General features: G+C 52.1%; 1 protein-coding gene across 1 annotated transcript; it reads left to right on the top strand.

Annotated features, from left to right (window-relative positions):
* Positions 1–2,671: 2,671 nt before the first annotated feature.
* On the top strand, positions 2,672–6,971 carry Sbsn (suprabasin). Its single transcript, XM_042668012.1, has 6 exons — positions 2,672–3,089; positions 3,216–4,085; positions 4,206–4,693; positions 6,182–6,250; positions 6,379–6,423; positions 6,948–6,971. The coding sequence occupies exons 1-6, from the start codon at positions 2,672–2,674 to the stop codon at positions 6,969–6,971; spliced, it is 1,914 nt and encodes a 637-aa protein (XP_042523946.1).
* Positions 6,972–16,286: the final 9,315 nt, after the last annotated feature.

The raw sequence follows: 16,286 nt of genomic DNA, 5'->3' as shown, positions 1-16,286 counted from the left end.
ATAAAAAGCTGGAAGTGGAGCTATAACTCAAGTGGTAGAATGCTAGGTAGCCTTGAGCACAAAAGCCCAGGAACAGCATCCAGGCCCTGAGTTCAAGCCCCAGGTCTGGCCAAACAAAACAAAAGAAACTTGGAAACAGATCTCATGAACTCCAACCTGTCGAGATGGCCCAATTTAGTCACTCGCTGTTGACAGAGATGGGGAAGTGGCAGAAACTTCTGGAACTCTGACCTGAGCTGGGGGTGGTGGATTCTGGGTGGAGCCATGGGTTGTTTGAGGGGAGTGGGTCCTGTGCCCTGGTTTGAAATCACATGTAGATACTTACCATACCTGGGCACCACACCCAGCTCACACACCCCATCCATTCCTCTGTGCCATGCCTGCCCACCAGCCCACCCCGGCCACCCCCTCATGCAGGCTCAAACCCAAATATCTTCCACCCCTGCCACCCAGCTGTCCCCACCCACAGCCTTCAAAGCAGCTCCCAGGTAGGCATGTGGCCACGAACCCACAAGCTACCCCCAACTCATCCTTCCAACACACTTAATCACATTCTCTGTAATCTCATGGCTCTGTGTGTGTGTGTGTGTGTGTGTGTGTGTGTGTGTGTGTGTGTGTGTGTGTGTGTGTGTGTGTGTGTGTGTGTGGTTTCTCCAACCCAAGCGGATCTGCCAACATATGGGAATTTAACTCAGGGCTTCGGAAGCTTTAGGAAAGGAGAGCAAGGAAGGAAAGCCATCCTGGCCCCCTGCCCACATTCTGGCTGGCAGCCACAGGTCTTTTTGGGGGGAGGCCCCTCCCCAGAGTTGCCTGAACCGGCTTTTCAGGAGACACTGCGTCCTGCTTCTGCACGTGGCAATCTGCCCCCTGCCCTGGCCTAAGGGCTGGGAGGCGGGAGGCCTGGCTCTCTGTTTGGCCAACATGATCCTGTCTCTAAAATCTACCACATTCTCTTAAGGGACCCTGCCCCCCACAGGCTGCTGTGGAACTCCTGATGCCCTTCTTTGGAGCAACTTGAGAAACTCAGGCTTAAGCTTGGACTCTGTTCCCAGGGCTTTCTCTAATCCGTGCTGATTGATTTTTCACATTGTTGTAAATCAATCCTTCCTTCCTTCCTTCCTCTTTCTCTCCTTTTCTTTCTCTTTTCTTCCCTCCTTCCTCTCTTCCTTTTCTTTTTTTTTGGGGGGGAGGGGGCGGTCATGAAACTTGAACTCAGGGCCTGTCCTTGAGCTTTTGTGCTCAAGGCTAGCACTCTACCACTTTGAGCCACAGTTCCATTTCCAGTTTTCTGGTGAACTGAAGATAAGAGTCTCATAGATTTTCCTGCCCAGGCTGGCTTTGAACCTTGATCCTCAGATATCACTTAGCCTTCTGGGTAGCTAGGATTACAGGCATGTGCCAATAAGTGCCTGGATTCTTTCCTTCTTTCCCTCCCTCCCTCCTTCCCTCTGTCCTCCCTCCTTTCTTTCTTTCTTTCTTCTTTGCTTGAACTAGGGCCTGGGTGCTGTGATTTAGCTTGTTCCGTTCAAGGCCAATGATCTACCATTTGAGCCACAGATCTACTTCCAGCTTTTTAGGTGACTCATTGAAGATAAAGAGTCTTACAGACTTTTCATTCCCAGCTGGCTTTGAACCATGATTCTCTGAGCTAAGCCTCCTGAGTTGCTGGGATTACAGATGTGAGCTGCCATGCCTGGCATATTGCTGTTCAATTCTGAAGAATAGCATAACAGTAATTCCACACCATGTTCTGGGCTGTTCAGGTACCATCAGGAAAGGCTTTAAAATAGAATTGGAGGAGCCCTCCGCCCCCCTCCGAATCTCTGGGTTCTGTATTCTAGACAAAAAAGAGCAAGGACTCGAGTGTGGGAGTCTCTGAGAAACTGACACATCCTATGTGGCTAGTGCAGAATGATGGCGGAACCTCAAAGAAAAAGATCTGATGATAGTCCCTCAATTCTCCTGGAGTACTTCCCTCCTCTTCCCTCGGACCTCCTTTTGTCTTTCTTTTATTTTGTGCCTGAGCTGGGGTTTGAACTCAGGGCCTAGGCGCTGTCCCTGAGCATTTGTGCTCAAGGCTAGCACTCTATCACTTCAGAACTTTTTGTTGGTAGCTAATTGGAGATCAGAGTTTTATAGACATGCCCCTGGCCTAGGCTGGCTTTGAACCACGATCCTCAAATCTCAGCCTCCTGAATAGCTAAGATGACAGGTGTATGCCACTGGTGACTGGCTCCATTATTTCTTTTCTTTTCCATTTTCCAAAACTCTCCATGCTCGGGAAAATTAGATGTTTGGGTCCCTTAGGGGAGAAAATGGGAGCTGTAGCTACCTATTCACCTGGATTTAAGAGAGAGACAGAGACAGAGAGACAAAGAAAGCCAGGAGCTGACTGGTGGAGTAGGCAGCCTCCTCCAGGGTGGAGGAGCCTGAGTAGAGCAAGGGGAAGAATGCCAGGGCATCTTGTCTGTGCTTGACTCACTCATCTTCCTCCTCTTTTAGATTGCTCAACCCAAATCTCCCTGGGAAATACCTCCGTCCAGGACCAAGTCTGTGCTGCACACAAGGGTAATTGAGTCACGAGGGGTGGAGGAGAGGGCGGGAGGCGGAGGATAAATAGCAGGCTGGCCGCCCGGGCCTCTCTCTGCACCCTTCCCTCCTCTCCAGCAACATGCATCGGGCAAGTGTGCTCAGCTCCTGTTGCCTCCTCCTGCTTTTGGGGGCACTGCCTGCTCGGGCAGCCAGCGAGGACCCCCTGGAGAAGGTGATTGAAGGCATCAACCGCGGGCTGAGCAATGCCGAGCGGGAGGTGGGCAGAGCCCTGGAAGGCATCAACAATGGCCTCACACAAGCCGGAAGGGAAGTGGAGAAGGTGTTTAATGGACTGAGCCACATGAGCAGCCAGGCCAGCAAGGAGGTGGAGAGGGGCGTCAACACCGGCATGGACAAGGTGGTCCATGGGATCAACAATGGCGTCGGACACACAGGAAAGGAAGCAGAGAAGTTTGCCCATGGGGTCAACCACGCTGCTGGACAGGTTGGGAAGGAGGCAGACAAAGTAATCCATCATGGGGTCAATCAGGCGGGAAGTGAGGCAGGGGGGCATGCCGCGGGGCAGGCCGGGAAGGAGGCTGGGAGGCTTGGCCAAGGGGCCCACCATGCTCTAGGGGAGGCAGAGAAGTTTGGCCAAGGGGCTCACCATACTTTTGGCCAAGGTGCCCACCATGCCGCAGGGCAGGCTGGGAAGGAGGCAGAGAAGTTTGGCCAAGGGGCTCACCATACTTTTGGCCAAGGTGCCCACCATGCCGCAGGGCAGGCTGGGAAGGAGGCAGAGAAGTTTGGCCAAGGGGCTCACCATACTTTTGGCCAAGGTGCCCACCATGCTGCAGGGCAGGCTGGGAAGGAGGCAGAGAAGTTTGGCCAAGGGGCCCACCATGCCGCAGGGCAGGCTGGGAAGGAGGCAGAGAAGTTTGGCCAAGGGGCCCACCATACTTTTGGCCAAGGTGCCCACCATGCTGCAGGGCAGGCTGGGAAGGAGGCAGAGAAGTTTGGCCAAGGTGCCCACCATGCCGCAGGGCAGGCTGGGAAGGAGGCAGAGAAGTTTGGCCAAGGGGCCCACCATGCCGCAGGGCAGGCTGGGAAGGAGGCAGAGAAGTTTGGCCAAGGGGCCCACCATACTTTTGGCCAAGGTGCCCACCATGCTGCAGGGCAGGCTGGGAAGGAGGCAGAGAAGTTTGGCCAAGGGGCCCACCATGCCGCAGGGCAGGCTGGGAAGGAGGCAGAGAAGTTTGGCCAAGGTGCCCACCATGCCGCAGGGCAGGCTGGGAAGGAGGCAGAGAAGTTTGGCCAAGGGGCCCACCATGCCGCAGGGCAGGCTGGAAAGGAGGCAGAGAAGTTTGGCCAAGGGGCCCACCATCCTTTTGGCCAAGGGGCCCACCATACTTTTGGCGAGGCTGGGAAGGAGGCAGAGAAATTGGGCCAAGGAGTCCACCATACTTTTAGTCAAGCTGGAAAGGAAGTTGAGAAATTTGGCCAAGGGATCCACCATGCCGCAGGGCAGGCTGGGAAGGAGGCAGAGAAGTTTGGCCAAGGGGCCCAGGATGCTTTTGGGCAGCCCGGGAGGGAAGCAGAGAAGTTTGGTCATGAATTTGGCCAAGGGGCCCACCATGCTTTTGGTCAGCCAGCGAAGGAGGCTGAGAAGTTAGGGGAGGCGGCTCACCACACCCTGGAGCAGGCTGGGAAGGAGGGAGGCAAGGTGGTCCAGGGCGCTCACCATGGGCTCAGCCATGCCGCCATGGAGGCCCAACAGTTTGGCCATGGCGGTGGTCATTATTACTCAGCGGGGCAGGCCGGGGGAGTGGGAGAAAGAATAATTCCTGGTGTTCAGGCTGGGGTCAACCAGGTTGGGAAAGAGGTGGAGGCGTTTGGCCAGGGAGTCCACCATGCCGTTGAACAGGCCGGAAAGGAAGCAGACAAGGTGGTCCCGGGGGTCCACGATGGGTTCCATCAGGCCGGGAAGGAGGCAGAGAAGCTTGGCCAAGGGCTCAACAATGCTGCTGGTCAGGCCGGAAAGGAAGCGGAGAAACTTGGCCAAGGTGTCCACCATACTGCCGACCAGGCCGGGGAAGAAATGGACAGGTTGCATCAGAATGTTCATTATGGGGTCAACCAAGCCGGCAAGGAGGCCAATCAGGTGAACTGTGGTGGGGAATGGAGAAACCCCTGGGGGATGATTAGGGGCTGGAGGAGGGAGGGATTCAACCTTGGGGATATTTGGGGGGGGTCCATGGAGCCTTTGCTGAAAGAAGTTTGGGGAGCCGGCTCACACCTGTCAGCTTAGCTACTCGGGAGGCTGAGATCTGAGGATCGAGGGTGGAGGTTGGAGGCCAATGTGACTCTTGTCTCTAAGGTACCCCCCCCCCCACCCATGCACACAGAAATCTGGAAGTGGAGCTAAGTGGTAGATGTTAACCTAAAGATGGAGAAGAAAGAAAGAAAGAAAAGGAAGGAAGGAAGGAAGGAAGGAAGGAAGGAAGGAAGGAAGGAAGGAAGGAAGGAAGGAGGGAAGGAAGGAAGGAAGGAAGGAAGGAAGGAAGGAAGGAAGAAAAGAAAGCTAAGGGGCAGGGCCCAAGCTTTGAGTCCAAATCCTGGAACTAGCAGAAAAAGAAGCTTGGGTAGCTGTGTATCTGTGCTCCCCTCCTTTCTTCCCCATCTTCTTTATAGAAGAGCTGGGTCAGATGCATCTTATCTGCAAAGCGCAGTCCAGACAGAGCAGAGGGTCCCCGTCCTCAGGGAGCTGTCCTTAGTTAAGGTAGACTAAAGTAGAGGGGACCATGAAGGCCTCTCCTAGGAACAGAAATCAGATTTCTCTAGTACAGATGTGGTGGAGGGGAGCCTGGAGGTAGTGGGATGGGCCCTTTATTCCTTAATGCTCAGATAGGGAAACTGAGGCACACCTGCCAAGGTCATGAACCAGTGCCAGATGGGAAATTGCAGGTGCTGGCTCTTTCTCTTCTTTGCTCTGATAAGGGAAGGGAGGCTTCCTAGAGGATCCACTAGCCATTTAAGTAGAGAGAGGCCCCTCTGGAAGCCAAAGAAACAGTTATCTCCCATTCATTCTCCAAGCTTCATGAACAAGCTAAGATGCCATCTTGAAGAATGGTCTCAGCTTTCAAGGACACCCCTGAGTTCCAGACCAAGGGTGTCTTCCATGAGGAGAGGTCCCTAAGTCAGACTTGCACATGTGGAGGCTTGGAGAAAAGCAGGTGCAGGTGCGCGTGCAGGTGTGCATGCACACTTGTGTGTGTGTGTGTGTGTATGTGTGTGTGTGTGCATGTTTGGCTTAGGACTAAGACTAGACCTGGTAGGCATTACCTTGTGGGGGTCCTCTGGGTCCCCCCTCTTTCCATTGAGGCCCCTTTTTTACAGAAATGAGGGGCTTGGCTAAATATTAACAGGAATCAGACACACATCTGAGGCTGGGTGGGCAGGAAGTTCTTCTCACTGCTTGCTCTGTGCCATGGGTGGGCTTTGGGGGGGATCTCTCTGGACAGTGAGTGTTGAGGTCAGGGGACAGGCCCAAGTCATCCTAGAGGGGTGCAGGACCCGGGGGGGGGGGGAATGCGGGAGGACCTGCAGGATGGAGGGGTGGCAAGAAGGATGATCTGGTCTTTGTTCACAGGGCAGCAGCCATCAAGGCGGGGCTTCCGGCCATCAAGGAGGGGCCGCCACAACGCCATTGGCATCTGGGGTAAGTCTTTATGTCCCCCCCCCCGCACGTGGGGGAAGAGGGTGATGGAGGCAACTTAGGATTCCTCCTAGGATGGCCTGGGGGGGGGGGAGCTGAGGCTGGTGACTGACCTTGTCCTTGATTTCCAGGCGTCGGCCAACAAGCCTTTCATGGATTTGCAGGCTCTGTGGAGGGTGAGTGCGGGGCAGGGCTGCTTCCTTTTCTCCATGATAACACTGGCTCTCCCATCGCATCCCCCAACCTAACGAGTCCAGCCCGCCGGTTCCCCCCCACCAAGCTCTGCTCCTGCTCTTTCTCTTTTGGGGGGAGGGGGGTAAGGGAGCTTTCCATTTTCATCTAGCCAACATAAGCTGGCAGAAACAATGCCAAGGCATCTGGAAGTCAGGGAAGGAGAGTGTATAAAAAACATCTTTCAGCTGGGCACCGGTGGCTCACACCTGTCATCCCAGCTACTCAGGAGGCTGAGATCTGGGGCTCATAGTTCAAAGTCAGCCCGGGCAGGAAAATCTATGAGACTCTTATTACCAATGAACCACCAAAAAGCTAGAAGTGGAGGTGGTTCAAGTGGTAGAGCTCCAGCCTTGGATAAAAAAGCTCAGAGGTACCACCCAGCCCTTGAGATAAAATAAATAAATAAAAATGGGGCACCTCATGGCGGTGAATCCTGGGTTCACCCCTCTCCTCTCCTCTTTTGCAGAGCGTCGCCGACATCATGCCATAAACTGATGCTCAGCGACAATGTCTTGGTCGCCGTGGCCTGGAGAAGCTGGGGGGGGGGAGGCTCCCGGATTTCCTTAGCGGGGGATGGGGTGGGATGGGGGGAATCCTGAGATTTGTGAATAAATGTCTGTGACCCATTGTCATCTCTCTGCCTGGTCAGCTGTGTTGCCTAGAGAGGGAAGGGCAAGAAGCACAAATGCTACTTGTCCAGAGGAGTGTGTGTGTGTGTGTGTGTGTGTGTGTGTGTGTGTGTGTGTGGTGTCTGTGACATAGGGAAGATTTTTTTTTGGGGGGGTGGATCTGGGACTTTGGGCAGATTGAGCTGAAGTTTCCGTAGTAATGGGCCCAGCGAGGGCATGAGCCACACTTTGTGTTCAGTACTGGGCCTGGGCCTCTGGCACGGGTGTCATGGTGGAGGGGTAGAATGGAGGTGCCGAGGTGGAACCCCCCAGGGCTGGGACAGGGTTGTCACGGGGTGGAGACACTCAGGAGTAACAATAGTGGCTTGTGTTGGTTGTGCAATGCCCGTGTGTGTGGTGCCGGGCACCTGACAGGCCGGACAGGCTTCACACCAACAAATCTTCCTCTTAGGTAAGAGGTTCTGGGGCTGTGTCCACCTGGGAAGCAGGCCGAGACCTGCGGAGGTGGGGAGACACACCCCAACTTCTGTGTGTGGTCGGGACGTGGAGGGAGAGAAACAGACTGGGGTGTGTGTGTGTGTGTGTGTGTGTGCACCAGTGGATCTGCATCAGAGGACAAATGCACAAGGACCAGGCATCCAAAAGATGGAGAGACATGGAAGCATGGTTCAAGTAGGAGAGCGCCACCCTGGGGTGAAGAAGGAAAAAAAAAGCCAAGCAAGAGCTTGAGGTCCTGAGTTCAAGCCCCAGAACTGGCATGTACATGCGCGTGCATGCATGCACACACGTGCACACACACGCACGCATGTGTGCACATGTACACACAACAATAAAACCACCAAAACTTTTGAAAGTGGAGTGTGGCTCAAGAGGTAGAGTGTTAGGAGCCTTCAATGAAAAAAAAACAAAAACAAAGTGAGAGGCTGGGCACCAGTGACTCACGCCTGTCATCCTAGCTACTCAGGAGGCTGAGATCTGAGGATTGTGGTTTAAAGCCATCTCAGGCAGGAAAGTCGGTGAGACTCTTATCTCCAATAAACTACCAGAAAACTGGAAGTGGCGCTGTGGCTCAGGTGGTAGAGCACTCGCTTTGAGCTGAAGAGCTGAGGGACAGCGCCCAGGCTCAGAGTTCAAGCCCCATACTGACCAAAAAAAAAAAAAAAGTGAGAGTTTGCAAACCCTGAGTTCAAGTCCTGGTTCTGAAGGGGGAAGTGAGGAGGAGGGAGGAGAGAGGGAGAAGTAGAGAAAGCAAGAAGAAAGGAACAGAAGGAGGAAAGAAAGGAAAAAGGAAGGGAGGGGAGGAGAGGGAGGGGAGGAAGAGGGAGGGGAGGGGAGGATGGTGGGAAGAACCTTTTAGCAAAGACATGGGCAGGGACACCGATTCATCAGATTCATGGACCGCTCAAAACCCAGAGCATGATGTTTTGTAATCACTGTGCGATGAGCCCTTAGCTCCCCAGTGCTGCACAAAACACAGGTCTCCTCTCTCGTCTTCTTGGGTGGAAGAGGGAAACAGGCTCAGCAGGACACATGTAGTGAAACCCCTAAGAAAGTAGCAGAAGCTCACACCTGTAATCCCAGCTACTCAGGAGGCTGAGATTTAAGGATCAGGGTTCAAAGTCAGGAAAAGTTTGTGAGACTCTCATCTAAAAAAGGATGGAAGTGGAGCTGTGGTTCAAGTAGCAGGATACTAACCTTGAGCACAAAAGCTCAAAGATAGTGCCCAGGCTCTGAGTTCAAAGCCCAGGACCCACGCAAAAGAAAGAAAGACAAAACCCTTGGAACTACATTTGCTTTCTGTTTGTCAGAACCCTGCCTCTCGCAGGTACCCAATGTATCTCTTATGACTCACCTGGGAAACCTGTACTACAGGAGGCTGCTACAGAAGGTGTCTCAGGCAGCATACTTCCCCATACTGAGGCCACAATTATAGACAAAACCATGAGATGTGTCGCCAGGCAAGAGACACCACCATGTCCTCACAGCTCCCAAATTCCAGTCATCCGAGGGACCAGAATGAAGAGCTCCTGATCTCAACGGCTTGGGGGAGAAGTGTAGCTTTTGTGGGGGATATGAGGCCATACAGAATGGGGGTGCTCCTGCCTCTTGCTCTGTGGGACACCAGCATTTCCTTCCCTCCTTCCCTCCCCTGCCTGTAAAAGTCTGAACACGGCTAATATGCCCAAAAGATAGAAGAAACTTACAGTGGACACCCGCTTGTCCCCCATACCACACACACTCAAATTCCACCAGTATCATTTTATTAAATTTCCCCAATTTGGGGGGAGGGGGGAGGCTGGGAAGGGAGGTGAAGGGTAAACCAAAGGAGGAGGCTGCAATGCTTGGTAAGAAATGTACGCATTATCCTGCCCATGTAATTGTAACCCCTCTGTACAGTATGTTCACAAATTAAATTAAATTAAATTAAAAAAAATAAATTCCCCCAATCACACCTGTCAATACTTTTTTTTTTGTCGGTCCTGGGGCCTGAACTCTGGGCCTGGGCGCTGTCCCTCAGCTCTCCAGCTCAAGGTGAGCGCTCTACCACTTGAGCCACAGCGCCACTTCTGGCTTTTTCTACTTATGTGGTGCTGAGGAATCGAACCCAGAGCCTCATGCATGTGAGGCAAGCACTCTACCACTGAGCCACCTTCCCAGCCCTGACATGCTTTCTTTTTTTTTAAAAAAAAAAATAGGTACAAATTATATACATTTATTAATAATTTAAATAACACTCTTGTATAAATTCTTCCATATATTCAAATGATACACAAATTTAGAAATGCATCAGGAAGCCCAGAAGAACATACGTATGAGACTTTTTTTTTAATTTGTGTTAGAATTTTAGTGACATAAATATAAGTTTATTATTTCAGAAACATTCCCTAATTGCTTGGGCTAAGTTTTAACTTCTTACAGAGTGCTTGTGCCTAACATTAAAACTTGACTTTAAATCATTTAGCTTTTTTTTTGCGGGGCGGGGGGGGGGGGGTCTGGTTGTGGGGCCTGAACTCTGGGCCTGGGCGCTGTCCCTCAGCTCTTCAGCTCAAGGCTAGCGCTCTACCACTTGAGCCACAGCGCCACTTCTGGCTTTTTTCTTTTTGCTTATGTGGTGCTGAGGAATCGAACCCAGGGCCTCAGGCATGCAAGGCAAGCGCTCTACCACTGAGCCACCTTCCCAGCCCCTCATTTAGCTTTTGAACTAACTTGAATCTGCAGCCCTGGGCTCCCACCCTGGAACTGCTGCTCCAGTTAGTGCATGTACATTAGCAACAACAACACAGAAAGATTCCCAGCTGCCTTTGAAAAAGCATCATTCAAAACCACGGACGTTTCAGTGATCATAACCTTCAACCTTTGATATTAGTTGATTTCTTTAGATGAATCGGTATGTTCTTCCTGCTTTTCCCCTTGGCATAGTTACTGGCTCAGGGTTCAAGGGAAAAATGCATTCACTTACTGTTACACTCCAGCACAAACCAAACCTATCTTAGCTCTTAAACTCTTCACTAGCAAGATCTTAACAGGCCGAAAGGTCTTTTGTGGAGAAGGTCAGAAAGACTTTCTTAGCTCTAACAGGTCACACTGGCTTGCTTCTTTCTTCTCTTAATATTTTGTCAGAGGGCTGGGAAGGTGGCTCAGTGGTAGAGTGCTTGCCTTGCATGCATGAGGCCCTGGGTTCGATTCCTTAGCACCACATAGGTAGAAAAAGCCAGAAGTGGTGCTGTGGCTCAAGTGGTAGAGCACTAGCCTTGAGCTGAAGAGCTGAGGGACAGCACTCAGGCCCAGAGTTCAAGCTCCACAACCGGACCCCCCCAATATATATATATTGTCAGAGAACTTCCCTTGTGATGTGAAATTCAACCTAACTTATCTCAAAATATAAAAATCAGGGAATATTTGTTGTAAGTCGTGACAAGTTCACATATATAGATATCATCACATGCATGACTATTATCCTACATTAGGTATAGAACTGAGGCGAACGATCTAACAACCTGTGTTCCATCAAAATCTGACAAGAAATATGGCTGCGTTAGCTCTCTGATTCCAGAACAGCACAAGAGCTAAAAACTAGAGTCTGAATTCAGGGTCTTGTACTTAGTAGGAAGGCGCTCTACCACTTGAGCCATTTCTTCAGTCAAGGGCTAAATATCTGGAAGGTACGCAGTTGACCCAAATGAACTAGTAGATGGCTGAGTATTGCTTAATAGTCACTTACCCTAGAAATACTGGGACTAGAGATCAGCCATATAATTTGAAGCGTATACGAATTCTGCTCCTCTTTCCCCCACCCAATCTCTACCCTCTCATTCCACATCTGCTCTTTTCTCTCCTAAAACCCAGGTATCCCTGGAAAAAGTAATTCATTAAGTCCATAGGACTTTGGTACATATGAGGGTTTTACTATTTTTTTCCCTCTATAGCTGGAGAAATTCCATTAATAAAAAGAGCCCTGGAGGGCAGAAAGTGGAGAGGGGAAGGGGGAGGTAAGGGAGTACAAAGACCTGTTTAACGATACCTAAAGCATCTATCAGAAATACATAAGGGTTTGCTAAAATGGGTTAATTAAAAATGCATGAGGGGTTACTAAAATGAATTAGTGAAGATAAAAGTATCATTTAATAGCAGCAACCTGACCTGCTTTCTTAAATCTGTCACTGTAGAAAAATCCACAAGATCTTCTTTAAGATTTTCTTGTTTCGAAAGGAAAAAAAAAAAGGTAATTGCATTTTAGCAAAGGTTCTGTCCTCCCAGCAAAGCCAGCGCTGCTCCTGCAAACCCTCACCGAGACCCTTGCTGCTCCTCTTCTGTCCGCCAAAAGCGCCAGACGGAGTAAGCAGTCTGAAGCGAGGTGTCAGTGATCAAAATGGGAAGCGAGCTGGAGCCTAAACCGTGAGGAGTCAGGTGCTAACTGTATTCAGCATGATGCCATATGGCGGTGCTTGTGCGTGCGTGCGTGCGTGTGTGCGTGTGTGCGTGTGCATGTGTGAGCACCCACACGCGTCAGTCCTAGAGCTTGAACTCAGGACCTCGTGCTTTCACTTGGCTTTTACCACTCAAGGCTGGTGCTCTACCACTTGGGCCACATCTCCACTTCCAGCTTTTGGGTGGTTCATTGGAGATAAGAGTCTCACAAGCTTTTCTGCCCAGGCTGGCTTCAAACTGTGATTTTCAGGTCTCAGCCTCCTGAGTAGCTGAGATTATGTGAACCACCAGTTGCTTGTGGCCTTCATTTTTTTTTTTTTTTTTGCTGTCAAGTTGCAGTCAGGGAGCACAATACTCTCTAAGGTCCTTTAGTTTTTAGGGATATTTTGTCTATCTATCTATCTATCTATCTATCTATCTATCTACCAACCTACCTACCTACCTTAGGACCTTAAACTTTGGCCAGGGACTAGCCTTGGATGATGATCTTCCTACGTCTGCTGCTGCTGCTGCTCCTCCTCCTCCTCCTCCTCATTTCTTTTCTTCTCGGTCATGGGGCTTGAACTCTGGGCCTGGGTGCTGTCTCTCGGCTCAAGGTGAGCACTCTACCACTTGAACCACAGTGTCACTTCCGGTTTTCTGATGGTTTATTGGAAATAAGAGTCTCATGGACCTTCCTTCCCTGGGCTGGCTTTGAACTGCGATCCTCAGATCTCAGCCTCCTGAGTATCTAGGATGACAGGCGTGAGCAGCCAGCCTGCATCCTCCCCCATCTCAGGCTTCACATTGTGGTGGCAATTTGTCATTGTATCACCATTGTATCACGGAAGAGCTGTTTTCCTCCTCGGTTAGGAGTTCCAACACCAGGTCAAGGCCAGCTCCCAAGTGTGGTGTTTGAGCAACTGACTTGAGAAAGACTTCTGGGATCAGAATGAATGAGAAATGGGTTTCCTTGCCAAGAAGGGTGGACAGAGGCCGGGAGGCATGGAGGAGAGGAAAAGCCAGTTTCCACCCAGGCTGGCGCAGGCTGGCGCAGGGTGAGGAGTCTGGGTGGGGTCTGCACAGCTACCTTTTATTGGCTGCTAACTGAATCTGTGCTAAGCACTTAGGGACGTGATTCATTCCATCCTGGCCACCTCCCACGCGGCCAGGACCATGATTAACCCCCTCTCCAACAATGGGCATGAGGCTGAGAGGGAGAGCATTACCTCAGGACACCCAGATCGCACAGGGAAGCCAGCACTCCAATCAAGAATATTTCCCTGCTGGGTGCTGTGGCTGATGCCTGTAATCCCAGCTACAATGAAATCTGAGGCTTGCCATTCAAAGCCAGCTAGGCAGGAAAGTCCATGAGACTCTTATCTCCGATGAACCACTAAAAAGCCAAAAGTAGAGCTGTGACTCCAGTAGTAGAACACCAGCCCTGAGCAGAAAAAGCTCAGGGACAGTGCCCAGGCCTTGAGTTCAAGCCCCAAGACAGACAGACACACAGATGCACAGACACACACACACTGAGCTTCTATATGTGGACATGGTGCTTCATGCCTGAATCCCCAGTAACTGTAGAGATACGGAGCCTCAGTATTCAAGGACAGTCCAGCAAAGAGTTTGAGAGACCTCATCTCAATAAAAGCTGAGTATGGTGTCATGGACCTATAATCCCAGCTATGACCAGGGTGTGGCAGGAGAATGGTTATCTGGGGCCAGCTCCAGGCAAAGACTTGCGGCTCTATCTGAAAAATAAGTAGGGTCACGGCTCAAGTGATAGAGACCAGCAAGCTCAAGGCCTTCAGTTCAGACACACTCCCAAAAAAAGCACCAGCATTTGTTTGGACCTTTCCAGAAAGGTGTGTGTGTGTGTGTGTGTGTGTGCGTGTGTGCACACACACAGAGATACTGGGCTTGAACTCAAACCCTATTGCTTGACTTTTTCCTTCAAAGTTGGCACTCTACCACTTGAGTCACAACTCCACTCTGGCTTTTTGCTCAGATAAGAGTCTCATGGACTTTCTTGCTTGGGCTGGCTTTGAACTTCAATCTTCAGATCTCAACCTCCTGAGTAGCTGGGATGGCAGGCCAGAGTGTCTAACTTCACATATTCTCAGGTCAGAAACTAAGCTGGTGTAAGAAAGGTCTTGTTGATGGAAAGGGGGTGGGGGATGGGAGGATCAGCGCTGGGAATGTGGGGTTCTCTGGGAGTGGCTGGGAAGAAATCTCTGCCCAGAGCCCCTTCTCTGCCCCACACCCCTGGCTGATGGAAGTGGGGGCAGGCTGGGGCCTCAGGAGCCCAGAGTTCTGCTGCAACCCTGAGCTGTTCCTCAGAGACGAAGGAAGGGGAGGGGAGGGGGCTTCCATGGGGAGGGGAGTATGCTGGAGTGATTGACAGGCCTGACACAAGGGGCGGAGCTTTCACAGCCCCTGTGTCTGCCCTTAAGTGGGACGGTAAGCCAGGAGCTGGTGGCTCACACCTGTCATCCTAGCTACACAGGAAGCTGAGGTCTGAGGATCAGGGTTCAAATCCAGCCTGGGCAGGAACGTCCATGAGACTCTTATCTCCAGTGAACCAACTAAAAGCTGGAAGTGGAGCTGTGACTCCAGGGGTGGAATGCCAGCCTTGAGTGAAGAAATTAAGTTAGACAGCATTCAGGCCTTGAGTTTGAGCCCTGACACGCACACACACACACACACACACACACACACACACACACACACACGACAATCTCCCAGAGCGGCGTCCAGTTGGATGGGCTGGATCTGCCCTTATGACTACCATTATTTTCCTCATTACCACGAGCACCATTATTATCCTCATTACAGCGGGCAGAGGGCAGAGGCGGGAGGCGGGAGATGGAGGCTGCCAGGGCAGGAATGGTGTTTACCTGCTGAAGAGACGCGCTGGGGTGCGGGCGTGGGGTGGAGCGGGAGAGGCATTGAGAAAGGCCCCGTGGAAACTGGCCTCTCCTAACTCAGTGATGGATTCCAGCGATACAGGACGGGCCCAATGGGAGGCGGGGGGAGGGGAGGGGTGAGAACCGAAGCGGCCATACTTGCTGGAGGTGGTGACTTGAATTCTCCATGTCAGGCGAGGAGCAGGGTGCTGACAGATGCCTTCTGCCCTCTGGTGACCCCTTCTGTGCCGGCTCCTGGAGGGAGGCTGGGCCCCCGGGGTGTGGTAAATCCTGGGGTGCTCCTCCCCTGTGGCAGCCCTGAGCTCACTGTGCATTTGCAACATGTGTCCCTCCATCCAGGTAAACAGGATGGAGACCTGGGTCAGGGGTCCCTCCCTTAGTCTCTCCCTCCCACTGTCCGTTCCCTCCCTCCTCCCCCCCCACCTCGAGAGCTAGCCCGCCTAGCTCACCTGGCTCCACACCCAGCTTTCTCCATGACGGGGCTGAAGGGTAAACTGAGGCATGGCCACCACCAATCCCATGGGTCTGTCGCCTCATGTCCCCCGAAGCCCCAGGGCAGAACTTGAACTCAGGCCTGCAACACCCGATCGGCTCTCCGTCACTTGACGATACCATGGAATAAGAAAGCAGCCATCTTTGGGGGTGCCCTGTGGAGGGGACCCCTACCAACTCAGACCGAGAGGAGCCAAGCCTGGCTCCCTGTACCCTGACATGTGGTTTACCTAAGATGAGGGTGTGCCAGTGGGCGGTCCCCTTTAGATGGGCTCTCTTCTTTCCCTCTCTGGCTTGGGGGTCCCATCTGCCTAAGTGGGACCTCTCCCTCAGATTGTCCCCAGCTGCCAGCCTCTGGGGACCCGGTATGTGGCTCCTCAGCTGGTCCCCACCCCATCCTGTGCCCCAAATTCTTAAAGGTTGGGTAACAAAGAGATTTTTTTGTACTCACCTCATCCCATTTCTTCTGTCCCTCCCCGGGCCTAGTGCGCCCTCTCTCTCTCTCTCTCTCTCTCTCTCTCTGTCTCTCTCTGTCTCTCTCTCTGTCTCTCTGTTTCAACACTCTCAATTAGGACTCATTACCCTATCAGTGGCTGGGCTTTGAGTCACAGGGAGGAGGGACCCAAGGCCACCCAGCCCTGTCAACTCTGTCCCCAACCAACAGTATAAGGGCAAGTGGCAGGGAACCCACATTCTAGAAAGGACCAGAAAGGGCTGTGCGTTTCCAAGGAAGGCTGAGGAAGAGAAGGCCCAGGGGGGCGGGGGAAGAAAAACCAAAGCCGCCTGGGGGGCAGGAAGAAGATCAGGGGGGTGTGCCTGAAGGACGTGGGGCTTCTGGGGGGAGAG

This window comes from Dipodomys spectabilis, unplaced genomic scaffold, assembly GCF_019054845.1.
Source record: "Dipodomys spectabilis isolate Male_0828 unplaced genomic scaffold, ASM1905484v1 ptg000422l, whole genome shotgun sequence".
In the NCBI taxonomy this organism is placed as follows: domain Eukaryota; kingdom Metazoa; phylum Chordata; class Mammalia; order Rodentia; family Heteromyidae; genus Dipodomys; species Dipodomys spectabilis.
Note: the sequence above shows the minus strand (reverse complement) of the source record. Positions and strands in the feature narration are given on the sequence as shown.